Genomic DNA, 18,166 nt, shown 5'->3' on the forward strand with positions numbered 1-18,166 from the left:
TAACTGACCCTGCTCTGAGCGCGTGTTTGGATTAGATGATCTCCACAGATCTCTTCCAACCTCAGCCATTCTGTGATTCTGTGAAAACCCATAGGTGAAAAACACTTTAAACTAGATTTTTGTTACTTATTTTTAATCTACAAATGTGCATCTCCAAAATATCTATTGCAAATATTGTCTCCTATTCAGCAATAATGACTTTTAAATCTCAGACTTAATTAAAAATGTTTAAAATAGATGTTAGCCAGCAGTCTATCCATGTCTTTGTTCTGATGAGAAGCTTATATTGAAAAGGAAATAGAAGGGCTCTCTTAGTATGCTACAGGAAAAGCAGGATGTGATAACACCAATGGATATTTTAATTTAATTTATTTTAAATTAAATTAAATTAAATTTTAAAGGAAACTTTATTCTTATGGTAAAGTGCTTTATTATAGTCTATAATGTTCTTCAGGATTTGCCATTTGAAAGACAGTTTGGAGAGAAATAAGGTGAGTAAAAGAAGTTACTACCTGTGAATTACTTTGTTATCATCTTTAGTAATAAAAGTTCATGAACAAATTGATCCTAAAAAGCGAACATGCAGAAACGTGTCAGAGCAAGACCTGTATCTTTCATTTCTCTCTCTCTCTCAGAAGCTGGAGACCTGATCATCTGCAAGTTCATATGACTGTACAAGTCTAATTGTTTTGACCAAAAGAGCCTTTTTTAAAAGCAAAGTGCTGTTTAACTTCATGAGTACCTACGCAGAACAACAAGCTAGGCATTTCTCTCTCTTTAGTCATCAGTAGGTCTTACATTTGATACCGGGGTTTAGTTTACTCCTGATAGTCTCTGCTTCTCTTTGTCCCACCTGTTCTTTGTAGTTTGCTCTTTTTTTGTGGAGGTTAGGGGAGTTATTTTTTTTATTTTATTTTTTCCTGCTCATTCCTCCCAACCCCAACCTTTTCCACAGTCCCCTAGAGTTACTGGTTAATGCAGGATGGCCTGAAGTAGAATGTCACTGCTGATAACATTTTCCTCATATTTTAATTACTGATAAATCATAGTACTTTAGAAAAGGGTGAATCCTCAAATAGTTAAGTAGTCCACTCTATGCTCCAAAGCAGATTTGGCAGTACTTACGAAATGCTGATGGATGTTTGTCTGATTTGGTCTCAAAACCTCTAGTGATGGAGCTTTCCTAACAGCATGCTTCCTTAAAATATTTGAGTGCTTCACTTTACATACAAGTAGAAAGTGTTTAGCAATGTCTATTAATAGAATGTGTTAACATATATAAACTTTGTCTCTTGGCCTGAAGACAGACACCACTTATGTATAAAGCCTACAATAATACTCGAATGGAGAGGACATATACAATTCTTAAAAGGTTTTCAGAGGTCTTCTGTGCTTCAGAAATAGCACTGGATATCACGGTTGTGCTGAATTTTTCCTTTATCTATTCCCAGCCTTCCCGAATTTCTTCTTGTTTGGCTTTATTTTATCATCTCCCATTTGGGCTGCGGATGAGCCAGCAGCTTTTGTTTCAGAGCTGGCTCAAGGAGCAAGCAAAATAGACATCATAAAAGGTTTGGGTGGTAACTTTGTCAGTGCTGGAAGATATGGGAATTGCCCATTTGAGCATCAGACTCAATCCTAATTGTTGCTTTTTTGTCATAGAAGCCATGAGCACTGATGCCCAGAGAGACTTGCTCTTGGGGTGTTCCTCTGGTCCTGCTACTTTTCTCCCCTCAAAATTATGTTTGGAACTGATATTTTAGTTTTATTTCTTACAAATCTAAGCTGGAATTGCAAATATCTCATTCAAGCAACTCTTTCTCTCACTTTAAGGCAAAAAAAGATTGATTCCATGTTGAACTATGCTAATTCCAGTTCCTTACTACAGTTGCCCAGCTGTTAGTGATTCTCAGACTGTGATTCATATGTTGACACTAATGGCACATATTTTTGCATAAGTAGCCAAAAATATTATATTTGTTTGCACAACATGAAATAATTACTGTAACAGTGTACTAAATCAACTAAAAAAGATTTTAGTGAACTAAAAGCAAAAAAGAAAAAAAGAAAGCAAAAGGTAATACTTGAAGGTACCTTTCTGACAAATGTGCATGCTATTACTTTAGGTTTCCTCCCTCTGCATTTGTGTTCCTGTCTCTGGACAGATAAACAATTTTCTTTCCTATGCCGTGACTTTGAATAATTTAATGAAATAGAAATAAATCCTAACCAAATATAAAAGAAATATGTGAATGAAATGTAAGGAGGATGAAATGTTGAGGAGCTATGTATTGATAATGTACAGATTATTATGAATAGGACAGAACTGCACTCCTTCCAAACCTTGTCCAAAGTACAATCCAAGCTTAAACTTATAAAGAGGTTTCAAATTATGAGAAAGTCAGGTTAACTTTTGTATTTTATTTTTCCTTTTCCATTTTATATTCTGTGTCAGATTTTAAACTGAAGCCAGAGAGCTGTAATAGAATGTTTTTTTTACCACTGCATTAGTGGAGGAAACCTCATTCAAAGTATGATTTAAAGTTTGCTCTCATTCTGTACTCAGGTACTGGCTGCATGTTTGGATCCTTGGTTAAAAAGCTCAACACTAGTAATAAATTCTTGCTTCTAATCAAACCCTGAAACTAACTTCTCTCAGGAACTTCTCCAGAAATTCACTTAGAATCATAGAAATGTTGGTTGCAGGTCATTTAGTCCAATCTCCCACTTGAAGCAGGACCATTGCCAACACTAGCTGAGTCCAGCTGTGACTTTGTCTAGCTGAGTCTTGAAAGTCTTCAAGGATGGAGAATACACAGCCTGTCTCAGTACCTGTTTCAGGGCTGCACAACCATCCTAGTGATCAAGTTTTTCCTGCTATCCAGCCTGAATTTTCCAAGCAGCAACTTGTAGCCATTGCCTTTTGTTTTAACATCTACCACTACTGAGAAGAGTTTGCTTCCATCATCTCTTCAAGCAGTTGTAGATGGCAGTTTGATCCATCCCCTCCCTCCCACTTGTCTGTCACTTGATCCTGTATTGTAAAAGATGTTCCCAATATCTAGGGCTTGCCAAGACATAATAGCATTTAGGCTATTAGTGCCTTGATACAGGATTCAAGGAGGAAAGGACTGAGTTAGTAAAAGAGGACTGAATTATGAATCTCCTGAGAAATCTCAACACATACAAGTCTATGGGGTGGACTACATCCAAGAGTGCTGGCTGATGTCATTACAGTGCTGCTCTCTATCATCTCTGAGAGGTTGTGGAGACTAGGGGAGGTCCACAGTGACTGCAGAAAGGCAAATATTGCACCCAGCTCCAAAAAGGGAAAGAAAGATAATCTGGGGCTGGTCAGTGAGCATCACTTTAGTCCCTTAGAAAATCATAGCACAGGAAGGCACAGGAAGGAGAAGTGGATGAGGGGAAATTACCATAGATTTACAAAGGGTAAATTGTGCCTCACCAACCTCATTTCCTTCTGTGATAAAATGACTAGGTCTGTGGTTAATGGCTCACACTCTATGTGGTTGCTAGTTACAAATGAAGTTCTTCAAGAAGGTCTGTGGGACCTGTTCTGTTCCCTTTGTCAGTGAGCTGGAGGAGGAGATGGAGCACACTGTCATCAAGTTTGCAGATGACACCAAACTGAGGGGTGCAGTCAGTAAGTTCAAGGGCAGGTCTACCATTCAGACTTAGGCTGAAAGAATGGGCTGAAAGGAACCTCATGAAATTCAGCAACAAAAGTGATGGACTTAACCCACTGCTATAGTTCAACTTGGGACTAACTAGCTGGAGAGCAGCTCTGCTGAATAGGACCTGGGGTCCTGCTGGAGAGCAAGCTGAGCATGGGCCAGCAGTGCACCCTGGCAGCAATGAAAGCCAACAGTATCCTGGACTGCATCAACAGTAATGTAACCAGTAGATCAAGAGAAGTGATTATTTCCCTTTTACTTGACACTCATTAGACCATATCTGGAATACTGCATCTAGTTTGGGGCCCCTCATTACAGGAAGGATGTTTATAAACTTGAGCATGTCTAGTGGAGAGCCACCAAGATGGTTGGAGGCTGGAGCACAGGCCCTGTGAGGAGAGGCTGAGGCAAACTGGGCCTGCTCAGCCTGGAGAAGAGACAGCTTCAGGGATACCTAACCTTCTAATAGTTACGAGGATATTATTAAGGCTCTTTATTAAGATGCATGGTGGGAGATTGAGGGGTGATAAAGAGGAGGTTCTCACTGGTTATAAGAGAGAAAATAATTCACTATATTCACTATGAAAGCAATTAAGCATTAGAACAGTTTGCCCAGAGAGGTTGTACAGTCTCTGACCTTGGAGGTTTTCAAGACCCAAATGGATAAAGCCCGGAGTGACCCATTCTGAGCTCACAGCTGACCCTGCTTTGGGCAGGGGTTTGGACTGAGACCCCCTGAGCTCCCTTTCCACCTGAATGATTTATGATTCTATAGATTTACCATAAAGCACATATTATTCATATGCATTAGCTTAACACAGTTTAACAATTAAGCTTAACAGCCTAATTCACTTGCCTTAATTTCCCTAAACATTTCCCAATAGTCAATTTTAAGGATTCTTCTGAGAATGCAATTTGTCACCTTGCAGTGAGCATGCCTTTACTGTTTTGTTTTCAGTAAGCTGAAAGTACACATAGACAACAGCATGTTGGTGGGATAAAGACAGTCTTCAAATATATTGCTTAATCTGTCCTTCAGTGATGTTATCTAGGCCTTATCAATTGGACATACAGCTATAAATACATGATAATGTGATTCTGTGATAATACTGTCCGTTTATGTTAAAAAGTAGGAAGGCAGTTTAGGAGAACTGGAGATAGCACCACTACATACATAGCATGCCAGTAATTTGCTGTAAAAATCATCCTTATTGAAAGGAGTCACTGAAATGAGACAAACAAATAGAAAAGAGTCTTCTGAACAGAGTTATTTTCTCCTGTGGAACACCTGTTTCAAATAGTTTCTGTTGGGTAACAGAGAAAACCAGTGTTGTAGCCAAGGTAATAAAAATATTTGATTAGAAGCCTGCATTTCAAAGATGCTAAACTCCTCCAGTTCCCATTGATTTCAATGAAGCTGGATCTGCAGCCTAACTCTGATAATAAAACAAAATTTCTGAAATTATTGCTTGCACACCTGAACACCTAAAGCTAGGTATCTGACTTCACCTGAAGTGTTTTATCTATTCTTTTTTCTTATGGAGTTCTCTGATGCCACAGACACCAGATGTTGTGTGTTTCACACACAACAGATACTGAAGTAATTGAGATTAGAAGATACTTAGAATCTCTTAATTTTACATCTTTTTTATTTATTGTGTCTCATGTGAATTCAGTTGGTGTGAAATATGCACACATGGAAATTTAGACAAGGTAAATAAGATCTATTTTCCTAATGCATACAGGAATGAATATAGAGTTTTGTCCGTAGGTTATACCACTTGATAAGACATTGGAATATTGATCTTGTAAACTACAATCCATTAAATTATTTTTGTAGAGTACCTGGCAATAATTCTTTTTGTTATTAACATATCTTTTCCATGTCATGCATGACCACAAGGTATTTTAAAAGGTTTCATTTTACAAAGAGATTACTGGTTTTTTTAATTGTGGTCTTGGCAATTTGTTCAGATTCTGTAATATTATAAAGTGTTTTGAACAGTGGCTGGCAGTAGTTTGATGTTTTTAGAAAGCAAACAAATGTCTTTTAGCTAGCCACGAAGGAAATTTTTTTTTAATGTGGGCCATTTGCCATATGATGCTTGGAAACACTTTCTTCTCTGCATAATTCTGAAATTCTAAATTCTTAAACAAACTTTTTGTTTTGGGCATTATTTAAATTAATCCTCCTCTAGTTATAGGCAAAAATATTCATTGTATCAGAAGCAGAGGAACTTGTCCCACTATAAAAATTCCTGCATTTTTTACTTCAATAGGATTTAAATTTTAACACACAAAATAGATTCTGAAGCAATAGTAATTTTCATATATTCATGCCTTATTTTGAGTGCTTGATTTTTGCTTGTTTTTGCTTGTTTTTGTTTTGCCAGTGGTGCTACTGAATATTGCTTTGCCTTTGTTTTATCAATGTCCAGGCAGAGAAGAAATATGGTTGAGACCAACCAGTTCAGTTTTTCAGCCTTATTCTGTCGAGGCAGGATTCATCAGGACAGCAAGATGGTTGGTGGTGAAGAGTTCTCCGCATCCAGCATTAAACAGTAGAACTGATAAGTCACTGAAGTACTGACAAGTACTGACAAATAATCGAAAACTCCATGTCTGAGTTCAAATTCAGCTGTGATACAAAAGAGGCAGAACTATAAATTTCAGTAAAGTTGTGTTCAAATATACCAGGCTGAGGTCAGTCCTTTAGTTCAGTTCCTCTTTCAGGGCATTGTAAATGAGCGTACCAGAGGCATCGCAGACTTTAAATGGAACATTGCATCGAGCCTGCCTGCCTGTTAATCTTAAGCCTGCTAATCTTTTGTCTAAGTTTTTTTTATGCTGCACTTGTACCATAGCATTTGGCATCCTAATATATGAAATCATCAGAGGGTTGCTGGGCGTAAGTGAGAAGCTGTTATAATTTAAACCACCATTTCTTCAGTGAAATTTTTAAGATCTGCGAAGGGCCGTAAATGTTGCATTGCCAAGTACTGCAGCCTGCCCTGCCAAGGAAATCCTAATTCTGATCTAAGTGCCGATGAAGCCTATGGGGAGAATTAGGCACTTAGGAGTGCTCAGCAAGCAGCTTAGCCAACCGAGAGCTGAAACAAGAAGGAGGAACCAAACCAGTCTTATGAAAGGTGTCTATGCCTTCCTACTAGATCCCAAGGCTGGATCAACTCTTCTCACAAAAAAAACAACAACCCCACCCTGAGAGCACACGCTGTTATAGTGTGATTGAAAAACTTGCTCAGGAGCCCAGGTTTTGAATCTCCATGGTGCCTGGTGCAGAGCTGGAACTCAAACTCTGACCTTGGACTTCCAAATGGAACAGGCCACTGGCTCTTTTATATTTTTTTTATATCAGCATTGTTTAACCAACATGGCTGCTGGCTGTTTTAAGGGAGTGTCTCTACATTTGTTTTCTTGATATTATTCTGCTTTGTTTAAACATCTCTCAAAGCAGCAAGTTGAAATAGTTTCTCTCACATGCCCTCACTAGTTGGTGGGCACTGCCCTAGGATAAGGGAGCTGCAGATTTAAGTTCAAGCACAAAATTAAGCTGTATGGGGATTTGAAATTGAAAGAAGATGGGAGCACAAGTACACAGATATCCTCTCTCCTCCTTTGACTGGTTTTTAGGTTTAGGCATGATATGAGAACTCCAAAGAATTTTCTCAGACCACAGCCAAAAAAAGAAGGTGAATGCTTTGTTTGAGAGTCCTGTGGGAGTTTAGACATCAGCTAAAGGGTATCAACAGTGTGGCTGTATGAGGACTGAGGCAGGTGTATCTATGCCAGTAGTCAAATTGTTGTTTTTGTCACAAAGAGATTAGGAAATGCTCAATCGGTGTTTGAATTATTACAAATTATAATGACATAGTCATCTGATAATTTGAAATTTCTTTTGCAGTTCCCTATGGTAAAGATCTTTAAAATTCTCTTCATAAAAACTAAACTTTTAAAAATGGTGTATTTTTAATCAGCAAACTTACTCACCACTCATAAACTCTTAGAAATTAAAATTTCACCCAGGAAGTCCTAATAAAAGTAAAAGTAGGTAGTTTTAGCTAAAAATAATAGTAATCTGAATGATCTAAAATTTCATGATGAGCAAAGTTGCAGACAAAATTCTCAATAAAAATATGTGCAATTTACGTTAATTCTCAGAGTGTGGGTTGGGTGTGCAAGATGAACATTAGCCAAGTGAAGATACCTAGTATTTTGAGCAGAGGGTAGTATTAATCGCCATTATTAATGAATGTTTGAAGACTTCCCAGAAGCTTTGGACTTTAAGTTTGTTTAAAGTTATAATGCAAAAAGAGGTGAGACTGGTGGAGAGATGTTGTGGTTTCAGTCAGACCCCCGATATAGACAAGATTTTGGCCTCAGAAGTCCTTCTTCAGCTCATGAATAAACTTTAGACTTTAAGGAGGCACAGTGCTGATATAAAAATGGGAGGAGCAGGCTGGAACATTAAAGATTGCAAGGGCAGGTACAAACAAGTACAAAACATTAGTTAGAAATGTTATGCACAGAATTGGAACCATTTAAACTAAAAGAAAAAAAGAAAGGGAAGACAAATTAACGCAAGTGAAACACAAAAAAGAAATCAAAATAATGTTTAAGCAAATCTTTGTCCGCCAGGTGAAGGTTTAGTTGAGTCAGTCTCATACCTTCCATCACAGTAATGCCTCCTGGTGATGAGTTTAGGAAATTGGTATGTCTTTGGGAAAAAGAATATTTATTCATTCATCTTATGTGGCATGGGGGGAATCATGTTTTTGTAATCACATGTATGCCAAATGAGCATCAGCTAGGCCATCAAGTGCTAGCTAGTGAGACGATGTTTGAGAAATCAAATTGCAAGAGAATGATCCGGGGTTGAAAAGCTCATGCTGTGGGATTAAAGCTGTGAACGTCTCCCCCTTAATGGTATTCACACAGGAATCAAGGGAAATGTGTAGAGGGCATGGTGGAAATCTTTGACATGCTGCTGGCTACTGCTGCTCGGTTCCGCATGATGAATCTTCAGGGGGAGGAATTTGTGTGCCTTAAGTCCATCGTCCTGCTCAATTCTGGTAAGTGGTGCACTTTGCCCTCACTCGAGTAATTGCTCTTGCTTCTGTGTGCGGTTTTAATGCTGGTTGTTATCACTGAATGATGTTTTCATTTTGAAACAGCAGCAATTGAAAGGGAACTATCAACATAGATACAACGTACGACAGCCAGCAGGGATAAAGGAGGGTGAACCTGTTCAGTGGTATACTTAGGAGCCAGTGATTTAATGCAAAAAGGAGTTGATATACAGACGGCAACAGACATAAAGGATGATTTTTTTTTCATTGTTTTGAACTAGGCCCTGGCAGGTCATGACAAAGTGTGGACTAGGAAAGACTGAAGTAGCTGGAGCCACACTTACGGCATCCAAAAGCAAAGCCTAATTATAAAACAGGGCCTATGCTTTCCCTTTTTGGTAATGGTAAAATAAAGGGAAATGATGGCAAAGATGTGGCTGAGTTTATCAGAACTGATATAAAGATCATGGATTACATTATAGTAAAATACAGACATCTAAACTTGATGTGATCTTTTTACCTTTATAATTGATGAAATGAAGTAAGTATTTTTAGGGTGTAAACCTCATTCTAAAGTAATCTTCAAAAATAGGTGACTGGATTAAAAAAAGATAAAAATAAATATTTATATGAAGATATATATAAAAAGTTATATAAGGATATGTATTTGTATGAAGATAAAAATAGGTGACTAGATAACCGGTTTAGGTGTAGATATCATAAATATCTAAAGTTAGCTGAGATGAATTCTGCATCACATGACTGAAATAAGGAAATAAAGATTGTGGAGTGTGGCAGAAAATACTTTCTGCTGCACACAGGAGGGTTTTTTCTCTGTTTAAAATGGCAAAAAGATCCAGACAATTTTCATTTAAATGCAGAATTGAAACTCACAATATTCTCATGGCAATGATAGAGCTCTAAAACAATAATGTAGGCACCAAAGTCGAGATTTTAGACTCAAGTCTCTGCTAAGCTGTTACCTAATGGCTAGAGATGCCAGAATTTAAAGACACACCTTGAAGATTCACCCCCTTGTTCTCCACTTTTCCTGCTGTGTCTAAGCTCACAGATGGTATTAGCCTCTGCACAAAACACCTGTGGAGGACTGCATGTCTTTTCTATCGGGTAGGCTAACAGAGCACTTTCCCAAGTTATATGAAATATGAGTTCAGCTAATTCTCACCAAAGGCTGTTTCTAAACATGCCAGACATTGCCTTATTAACCAGGCACTAATTCCTTTATGGACATTTGGACCTGATCTACTCAGGAAAAAAAAAAAAAAGAATAAAGTTCCAACAACATGTTATGCTAATGTTGTCAAATATAAAATACTTCACTAATGTTCTATGAGACATTAACGTGGTTCAGATTTTGTTGTGATTGCCACTAATTACCAAAGAGTGAGATCTGAGACAAGCAACTGGCATATAAAGAATGAAGGGCTGTTGTTTTTATCTTGGTTGTCAAAGTGTGGTAACTGTTATTAAACACTAAGTCTGACATTTTATTTTCCTTTCAGAATCTTGATAATTACAACAGAATATTTTCTAGTTCATCGTGAAAAGTGATGCTCCTCCAGATTTTTAGCTAATATGTTCAAATATAATAATCCTCTTAAATAAATCTAGAATATGTAATTGATTTATAAAAATATTGAATTAAAGTTAGAACATAAATAGAACTGGAAGCTTGAATGAAATGTGTTGAAGGTTCTTGTCTTGAATTTGAAGTCATTGACCCACACTGTTAAGAATTTTTGTCCCACTGCTGTATTTAGTATTGATCCAGAAAACTAGATTTGTTATTTAGTCAGTGCCCTGCCAGACATTGCCAGGTATACTTTATAAGCACATCTCACTTTCATTAATGGGATTTTTGTTTCAAGATTCCTCTAAGGAAAAATTGTGAAAAAAATATAGCAAGTGAAGTCAGTGGGACTTAGATAATCAGAGGCAAATTTGCTTCTGCACATAAAATAGATGAGCCCACTGGGTGAGGCTAGGAGATATTAGCTCTTCAATCCTACAAGGTTCAGTACTGCACAGCAAGTATTTCAGATCAATGGTGTTGTGTGCGCTGCAAGGTCAGGGCTGAGTGATCTGATTTTGTGGGTTTTTTTGTTTTGTTTTTTTACACTAAATGAATGTTTGTAGCTGCTCAGAAGGTTGCATGTTTTTAGGAGAGTCTTGATGGTGATAGATGAGAAGGCACAGTTCAAGTAAAACTGCTGCAGGTTCATGGTGAAGGTAATTTACAGCATTGTTGTGCAAATCATCATGTTTTATTCCGGTTTGTGTACTGCACTTTTTGCGGTATATCTGAGTACAGTGTAAACTAAACATATATGTGTATATGTTCACAGAATGCATGTCTATATTGCTTGTAATTGCCTTTATGGATAAACATAATTACTTTTCTACTTCAGTTTTTGCATTCCTATAGCCTATGAATTTTAGAAATGTCAGAAGAATTAATTATTGGGAATTGGGAATGTGGGCACGAGTTTATGGCTGTCAGATCCTTTAGATGCCCAAATTAGGAGGCTAGGCTGCCTTACAGAGACAGATAAATAAGATAATTTGGGGTATGTGTAATAGCCACATAACTTATTTAGCATCGGTACTCTGAACTATCCTCTGGAGATGCTTCTCTTTGCAGACTATAATTAACCTCTTTTAGGTGCAGTGTTGGACACACAGGAAATGTGAAGTACTCTACAGTGTGCGGTGTACAGGAGGTCTGAGGATAGTGTGGGGTTTGTTCCACCTGAAAAAGGGAAGGCTAAGAGGGGATTTAACTGCAGCCCTCAGAGAGCTAATGAGCGGGTTATAGAGAAGCCAGGGCCAGACTCTTCTCAGAGGTGCAGAGTGAAAGGATGAGCTGCGATGGAGACAAACTGCAGCAAGGGAGATGTTGATTAGATGAACAGAACAAGTTATTCACAGAGAGAGAATTTAAGTACTGGAACAAGTCAGCAAAAGGGACTGTAGGATCTCTGTCCTTGGAGATACTCAAAATTCAACTGGACAAAGCTTTGAGCAGCTTGATCTAACTCTCAAGTGAGCCCTGTTTGAGCAGGAGGTTGAACTAGATGATCTCCAGACCCCTCCCTTCAAACCTAAATTTTATTCTATGATTAAATACCCAAATAAACATAAACCTTATACTAAGGAAACGGCAGAAAAACACACAATGAATTTTGGCCTCTCTGCTGGCTTCATTATGTATGTGTTGTTGTGTGCATTGTATGCAAGTTGCCCTTCAAGCTGCAGCAATAAACCTTTCAACTAAAAAAAAAATTGCATTCTTGAAAAACAGATTTAGCTCAATAATAGAATGCTGTTCCTTAACACTGGAAAACAAGTATTAGAAACATCAAAGGGCAACATGTTGCCAGACCTTTACTTTTTGAGTAGATCTGAGAAGAAGAGTGATGCCATGTGGCAAAGCAATGGGCTTTCATTTTGGAGTTAACGCTGTAGGTCACTTCTGCCTTAGCAGCTAATTCACCTAATTGTTTAGTCCATAGGGATGGAAAGATTTAGTTGATTTCATGCAGCCTGCAGACTTTTTGATGCATTATTTCATGTGACTGTTTTTTGTTACTCTTTTCTCTTGATTTTTCCAACTCCTTTTAAATTGCGCTTTTTATTTATTTCTTCTTTTGGGAAGAGTGCATAGTCCAGAGCTGAATTTGCTCAGAGCTCAGCCTGGCTTGCTACAGATGGAGACACGTAGCAGTGGGGCATAGTGGAAGGGGATAAAGAGTCAGGGGTATTGCTTGGTGGGACTGAACACCAAGTGTAAAGATGCTTTAAACTGGAGGTTGTTTCGACAGAATAGGTGAAGAGGGCTTTTTCCCCTCCAGTAATATCCAAAAAGTCCTTTACCACTGTTTGCCAACATCTGGCATTGTAAGGCTGCTGTCCCTGAGAGAATCTGTTCTGTGCATAACTTGTGTTGCAGACACAGGCAGGTAGGCACTTGCTTGCAGGGCGGTGCTTTTTCAGCCTCTCTCCTATAGTATTTGACAATACTGATATATTATATAGAGTTGGAAAACAACTTGGTAGCTATTCAATTTAGGTTTTCTTTCTGCTTCAGAGCTTGGAAAGACCTTTGAGGCTGTTAAATTTCACTCTGCTAAGACAGTTTTTATGCACTCATCTTCCAAATCTGTGTGTGTGTGTGTGTGTGTGTGTGTGTGTGTGATGGATAGCTGGTATTTCTTTTGGGGAAATTTCAGGTCGTTGGCCTGGGGCAGGAGCAATCACCTGGGGCAGAAATGAGAACCAACAGTCATTTTTCTTGGCTGTTGTTATAGATTGGTAATTGCCTGAAAATGCTACTTTTTTTTTTTGGAGTGCTTTTTTGACTTATAATTTTTAATCGCTCTTGGACTAGGCCTAGGTGAGAAACAATTCCTCTTGACAGGATTTTTTTGTTTGCTGGTTTCAAAGCTATGAAACTAAGGGATATTGCTACAAGGGCACACTAATATTCTCTGCCTGAACTAAGATGCCCTGGAAGCACTATGGGATTATGAGAATAATGTTTCCCTCTAATGGATTATATTTTATCAGTCATATTTAAGAAAGTTGCCCCTGCAGGAAGCTACTAAGCTATAATGCCCAGTATTGTAAGTAGGCATATGTGAGGATGGTTAAGAGTCATTCAGCTGACAAAAGCCTAAAGAACTTTTAGTTTCTTTTTGGTGAATTTATTTCAGTTAAAAAAATAAAATAAAAAGCTGTGTGAGAAAAGAGGTCATTGCGCCATTCTTCTATAGCAAATTTGAAGCAGTATTCTAGTGTGTGGAAACCACCAAAATTAAGACTTCTGACTAATGATTTTCAGAGGTTGTGCTGTATGTCAGCTATCCTTTTTTTAATAGTCTTGATCTCTTTTTCTCTCTTCCTGTCTCTGTATCCCTTTGATTTTTTTTCCAAACAAAGTGGAATAGGTTCGTATTTTTTCTTGGCTCACAGAAAATTTGGATGTTCTCAGTACTACTGACTGCTGGCTTCAGAGTTACGAGTCTGATGTTTCAGTGAGCTACCTGAACTGCCAGTGTTTGCATCATGGTGCTGGAGGTCTTGTGATATTCAGCATCCCATTCTTTTTGTCTGAATCTAACTGGTGAAGTCTAGATAATTCAGAGGTATGTCTTTACTGGTCTTGAAGACCAGATTCCCATTACTGCCAGACTACCAACTGAGTCATTCTCTGCTTTATATGGAAATACTTAATATTTTGCCTTCTCATAGAATTCCAGTTAGGTTATTCTTCTCTCCCCTCATTCCCCCCCCCCCAAAAAAAAAAAAAAAAGGAGAAGAAACTGAGGAGCTCAAGAAACCAGTATGAAGCACAATTCAGAATACCAGTTGGCTATTCATGTTTGCAGTCTGGGTATTAAGGTGCCTAAAATACACTCAAGTCATTTATAGGTAAATGGCAGTTTTATTTCACCCTCTTTTATTCATTACATTCACATTGGCTGTATGTTTTCTTCCAGAACAAATTCATGACAACAAAGTGCAAAATAGTTCAGAATCTCCTATTTAGAAAACTGATGTGCTTCATGAACCCAAGAGTTGCTACCGGTGGAAGCTTTTGTGTTTGGGTCAGAGCACTTTCTATAAGGCATAGAAGGGGTGTTGGGTGGCGAGTTTGAAGGTGTTTTCATCTCTAGAAGAAATTTCTTTCCAGTATAAAACTTCTAGATGCTCACTTTCAGGAGACAATATGACTGTATTTACATGAGTTGCTCTGGACATGGCTTTTAAAGGAGAATCAGGTTTGCAGATGAAGGAATGCACCTTACAAGGTTGTTGTCTGGTTGGTTTGATCTTGGTTGGTTTGGTCTTGGTTGGTTTGGAAGTTCCTGTTGAGGTGAATGTGGCTAAAAATCCCTGGTTTTGTTTATACAATAAACTGTACATTCTACTGTTTACCTGGGCTGGCCCAGTAAGTAACGCAGAGCTCTCAAAGAGGAACAGTGTCTCCTCAAGTTTTTGGAGCTGAGTGACAGAATGAGAGGAACTCAGTCTGCAGTTAGGTCTAGCTCTTGGGTGCATGTGTCCCCCATCACCAAGGGCAGCTGGCTTGGGCTGTGGAATGGAGCCGGATTTGGAAGTGGTGCCTTTTTCCTCTTCCTTCTTCATCCGTGATGGCCAAAACCAATCTCTGGAGTAGGATGAGAGTTTTGTCAGGGCAAGGGTTGTGCTCTTTATGAACCTGTGAAGTTTTTAGTTTCCATATTCTCCTCCATAAATGGACTGATTTATTCTGCATACATGCTCCTGGATAACGCCTCCATTTCCCAGCCGCCCCGTTTGGGAGATCTGGTTTGTTTGTGCTTTGCCCTGTGTGTCTCCATGCTCTGTAGTGACTCTCCCCACATCCCTCCCAGCTGCCAGGAGATTAGAAGATGTGCATAACCCAGTGTGCCTGCTAGGCCATGGTGCAGGGTGCGCTGCCGCACATCTGGCGGGCCTGGCTCCCTGATTATTTCTGTCAACAACTGGGTTGGCGAGTGCTGTGGATCACTCCTGTCTCAGGCAGCCAGACTTGCCTCTCACTGGAGCAGGTTATGAAGGGAGAAGAGGACGGAGGGGAAGGGAAAGGAGGGTTGACACACGGTCAGGTCCTGTGTTTTAACACAGCCAAAGAAGCCAGCCATGAGGCATACCTTGAGCAAGTCTGACTCTACCAAAGTAATTTTTGTCTGTGGTTTGTTTGTTTTCTTTTTCCTTCCTACTCCAGGTGTGTACACTTTTCTTTCCAGCACCTTGAAATCTCTGGAAGAGAGAGACTATATTCACCGTGTTCTGGACAAAATCACGGATACTCTGATACACTTTATGGCTAAGTCGGGTCTTTCTCTGCAGCAACAACACAGACGACTGGCTCAGCTCCTGCTCATCCTCTCGCACATCAGGCACATGAGGTGAGAGCAAGCACGCAGTCAGTCCTGCTGTGCTGTAGGGGTGCAAGGGAGGTTTCACAGACACACAAAGGCACACCTGGAATAGCACTTTCCTCCACAAGTGGCATTATAAACTGTGTAGAGCTGTTACCAAAAAAAAAGTAGTAATAATAATAATAATAATACAGTCAGTGTTTATATTCTATAAAGACATAAGGAACTTGTGTGCTAAATAGCATGCTGGATTACTGTTTGAAGGAATAAACTTCCCCCTATTTGTTGCTTCTACTTTTCTTTTCCTTTGCTTCTTCAATAGTGCCATAAGCAGTATCTACTTCTAACGTTATGTGCTTCTTTCTTTTACTCTATTTGAAAAGCACTGCACAGATGGTGATAATGTAACAGAAGCCTAGTTCTACAAACTTAGTTTCCTGTAAGATAAGGTTTAATAAAACTATTGCTTTTATATGGCCACTTTTCACAAGTGGCTTGATTGCAAACCACTTTAGAAAGGAGATTAGTATCACTATTGATATTTTTATGGATAAAGATAAAATGCAGATCTCCTGAATCCCAGTCTAGAGCACTATGCTGTTTGCTAATTAGAGATGAAGTGCTTGAGGCAATCTATTTGCTGCTGGTCTCAGCAGTGATTCTTATAAACTTAATTACCTCTTAAGGTAGCCGCTCAGTAGCTGGCATGTTAGTAATATGACAAGCCTATAAAAAGAGACAGTACAAAGAGACGGTATAGATTTTATTCTTTTAAAGTGACAAGTGACATCGTTGTTAGACAGGTATTCATTTTCATTAGCTCGATAATAAAATTAAAATAGTGGTAAGCACCACATCACAGCTACTAATGCTGAAACATACAGATTTTTATATGCTAGGCTGATACAGATCTTCAGGAAAAAGCCAAGCTGTGTGAGTGTTTCATGGGGGGGGGGGTGGACTTTCTTTGTCTGCATGTTAATCCATCCTTTTTTCTTTTTTTTCCCCCTTCTTTCTTAAGGATTTGTACAATTAAGGAAGTTCCAGATGCAGTAAAGTTAATTATTGTTTCTGTAGTTTTGGGAATGGATATTGCTACAAGTGATCATTTGCTAACAAATTGACTAAGGTTATTTTCTAGGAAAAAAGACAGTATTTTATGTTTTATTATGGGAAAGCCCAGATTCATCCCACCCACTTCATCAAAGTGCCTAAATTAGGAGTTCATTTGCTCTAGGTTGCCTTTTAGGAAAAGGAGAGCAAAAGAGCCACCCATAGAAAGCAGATCTGCTCATGGACAGGCTGAATTGTTCTTTTAAGATGCTGCCATCTTCTAACTGCAAAAAGAGCCTACAGCAACTGCAATATTAAGTTAGATATTGCATTTTATGTAAGGTGGAATATATATGAATCTAACTACTGTTAGCTGATAGCTTTTTCATAGCACATTTGGAATGTAATCTCTGTTTTCATCAAAACCCACAGCAACAAAGGAATGGAGCACCTGTACAATATGAAGTGCAAAAACGTAGTTCCCCTCTATGATCTCTTGCTGGAGATGCTGGATGCTCACCGACTGCACTCCCCGGCAGCCAGGAGTGCTGCACCGATGGAAGAGGAGAACCGGAGCCAGCTGACAACTGCATCGGCTTCATCTCATTCCTTGCAGTCTTTTTATATGAGCAACAGAGAAGAAGAGAATATGCAGAATACAATATAAAAAGAATCAGCTTATATAATGGTATGAGAAACCCAGCAGCATACTACGTAGTTCATGCTTCATTTCAGCTATAATGCCACCTATGTAAACACTCCAATGACATCAGTCACCAGTATTTTCCATTCGAGTGTTTGTCAAGTGCTTGCCTAAACTGATCATTCATCCTAAATGGAAGACATTTCGTTGCTACGGACAGCCAGCAAGGATTGTCAGGCTAACTTAATTTGAAATTTGCAGTGTTTTTATTTACTTTTGCATGTAAGTTGGGTAAGTCCTAATCTAAACTTAAACATTCATTCTACCATAAATTAATAGGCCATACCGCCAATGCGTACGGGTAGCTGCATAGTGGTAGCCTTTGTTGGTATCCATCCCAAATTCTGAGCCCATTTAATCCTTTACTTGCTTGAAACTTTGAAACTGTTTGGTAGAGATCCCAGATGTATTTGAGTGAGGAATGCTGAAAAGCTGACTGGCATCTTAGTGTGCCACAGTGAAACTCCACTGCTAGTGACTGCCTCATTAAAGTACTGAGGTAGTTTAGGTAGATTCCCACCTCTCTTCTTCCTACAGTAGAAAAGAACCCCTGTCTGTGAAAATTTTTTCTTTTCTTTTTCTTTTTCTTTTCCTTTTCTTTTTCTTGTTTCTTTTACCTTTGTGGCTTACATCAGCAGACGATTCCCTTTCAAGATCATACTGACCAAGCTTTCAGGTCCTCTTACTATACCCTCTATCCAA

The 18,166-nt window shown here is 38.7% G+C and overlaps 1 protein-coding gene across 1 annotated transcript in view; it reads left to right on the plus strand.

Annotated features, from left to right (window-relative positions):
• ESR1 (estrogen receptor 1) overlaps nt 1-17,428 on the plus strand; it is a 174,868-nt gene extending 157,440 nt beyond the window's left edge. The window contains exons 7-9 of the mRNA XM_067294757.1: nt 8,652-8,785; nt 15,552-15,735; nt 17,194-17,428. Of these exons, the coding sequence (XP_067150858.1) occupies nt 8,652-8,785; nt 15,552-15,735; nt 17,194-17,428 (553 nt within the window). The remainder of the gene's footprint in view (nt 1-8,651; nt 8,786-15,551; nt 15,736-17,193) is intronic.
• Nucleotides 17,429-18,166: the final 738 nt, after the last annotated feature.

The sequence above is a fragment of the Apteryx mantelli genome, chromosome 3 (assembly GCF_036417845.1).
Source record: "Apteryx mantelli isolate bAptMan1 chromosome 3, bAptMan1.hap1, whole genome shotgun sequence".
NCBI lineage: Eukaryota > Metazoa > Chordata > Aves > Apterygiformes > Apterygidae > Apteryx > Apteryx mantelli.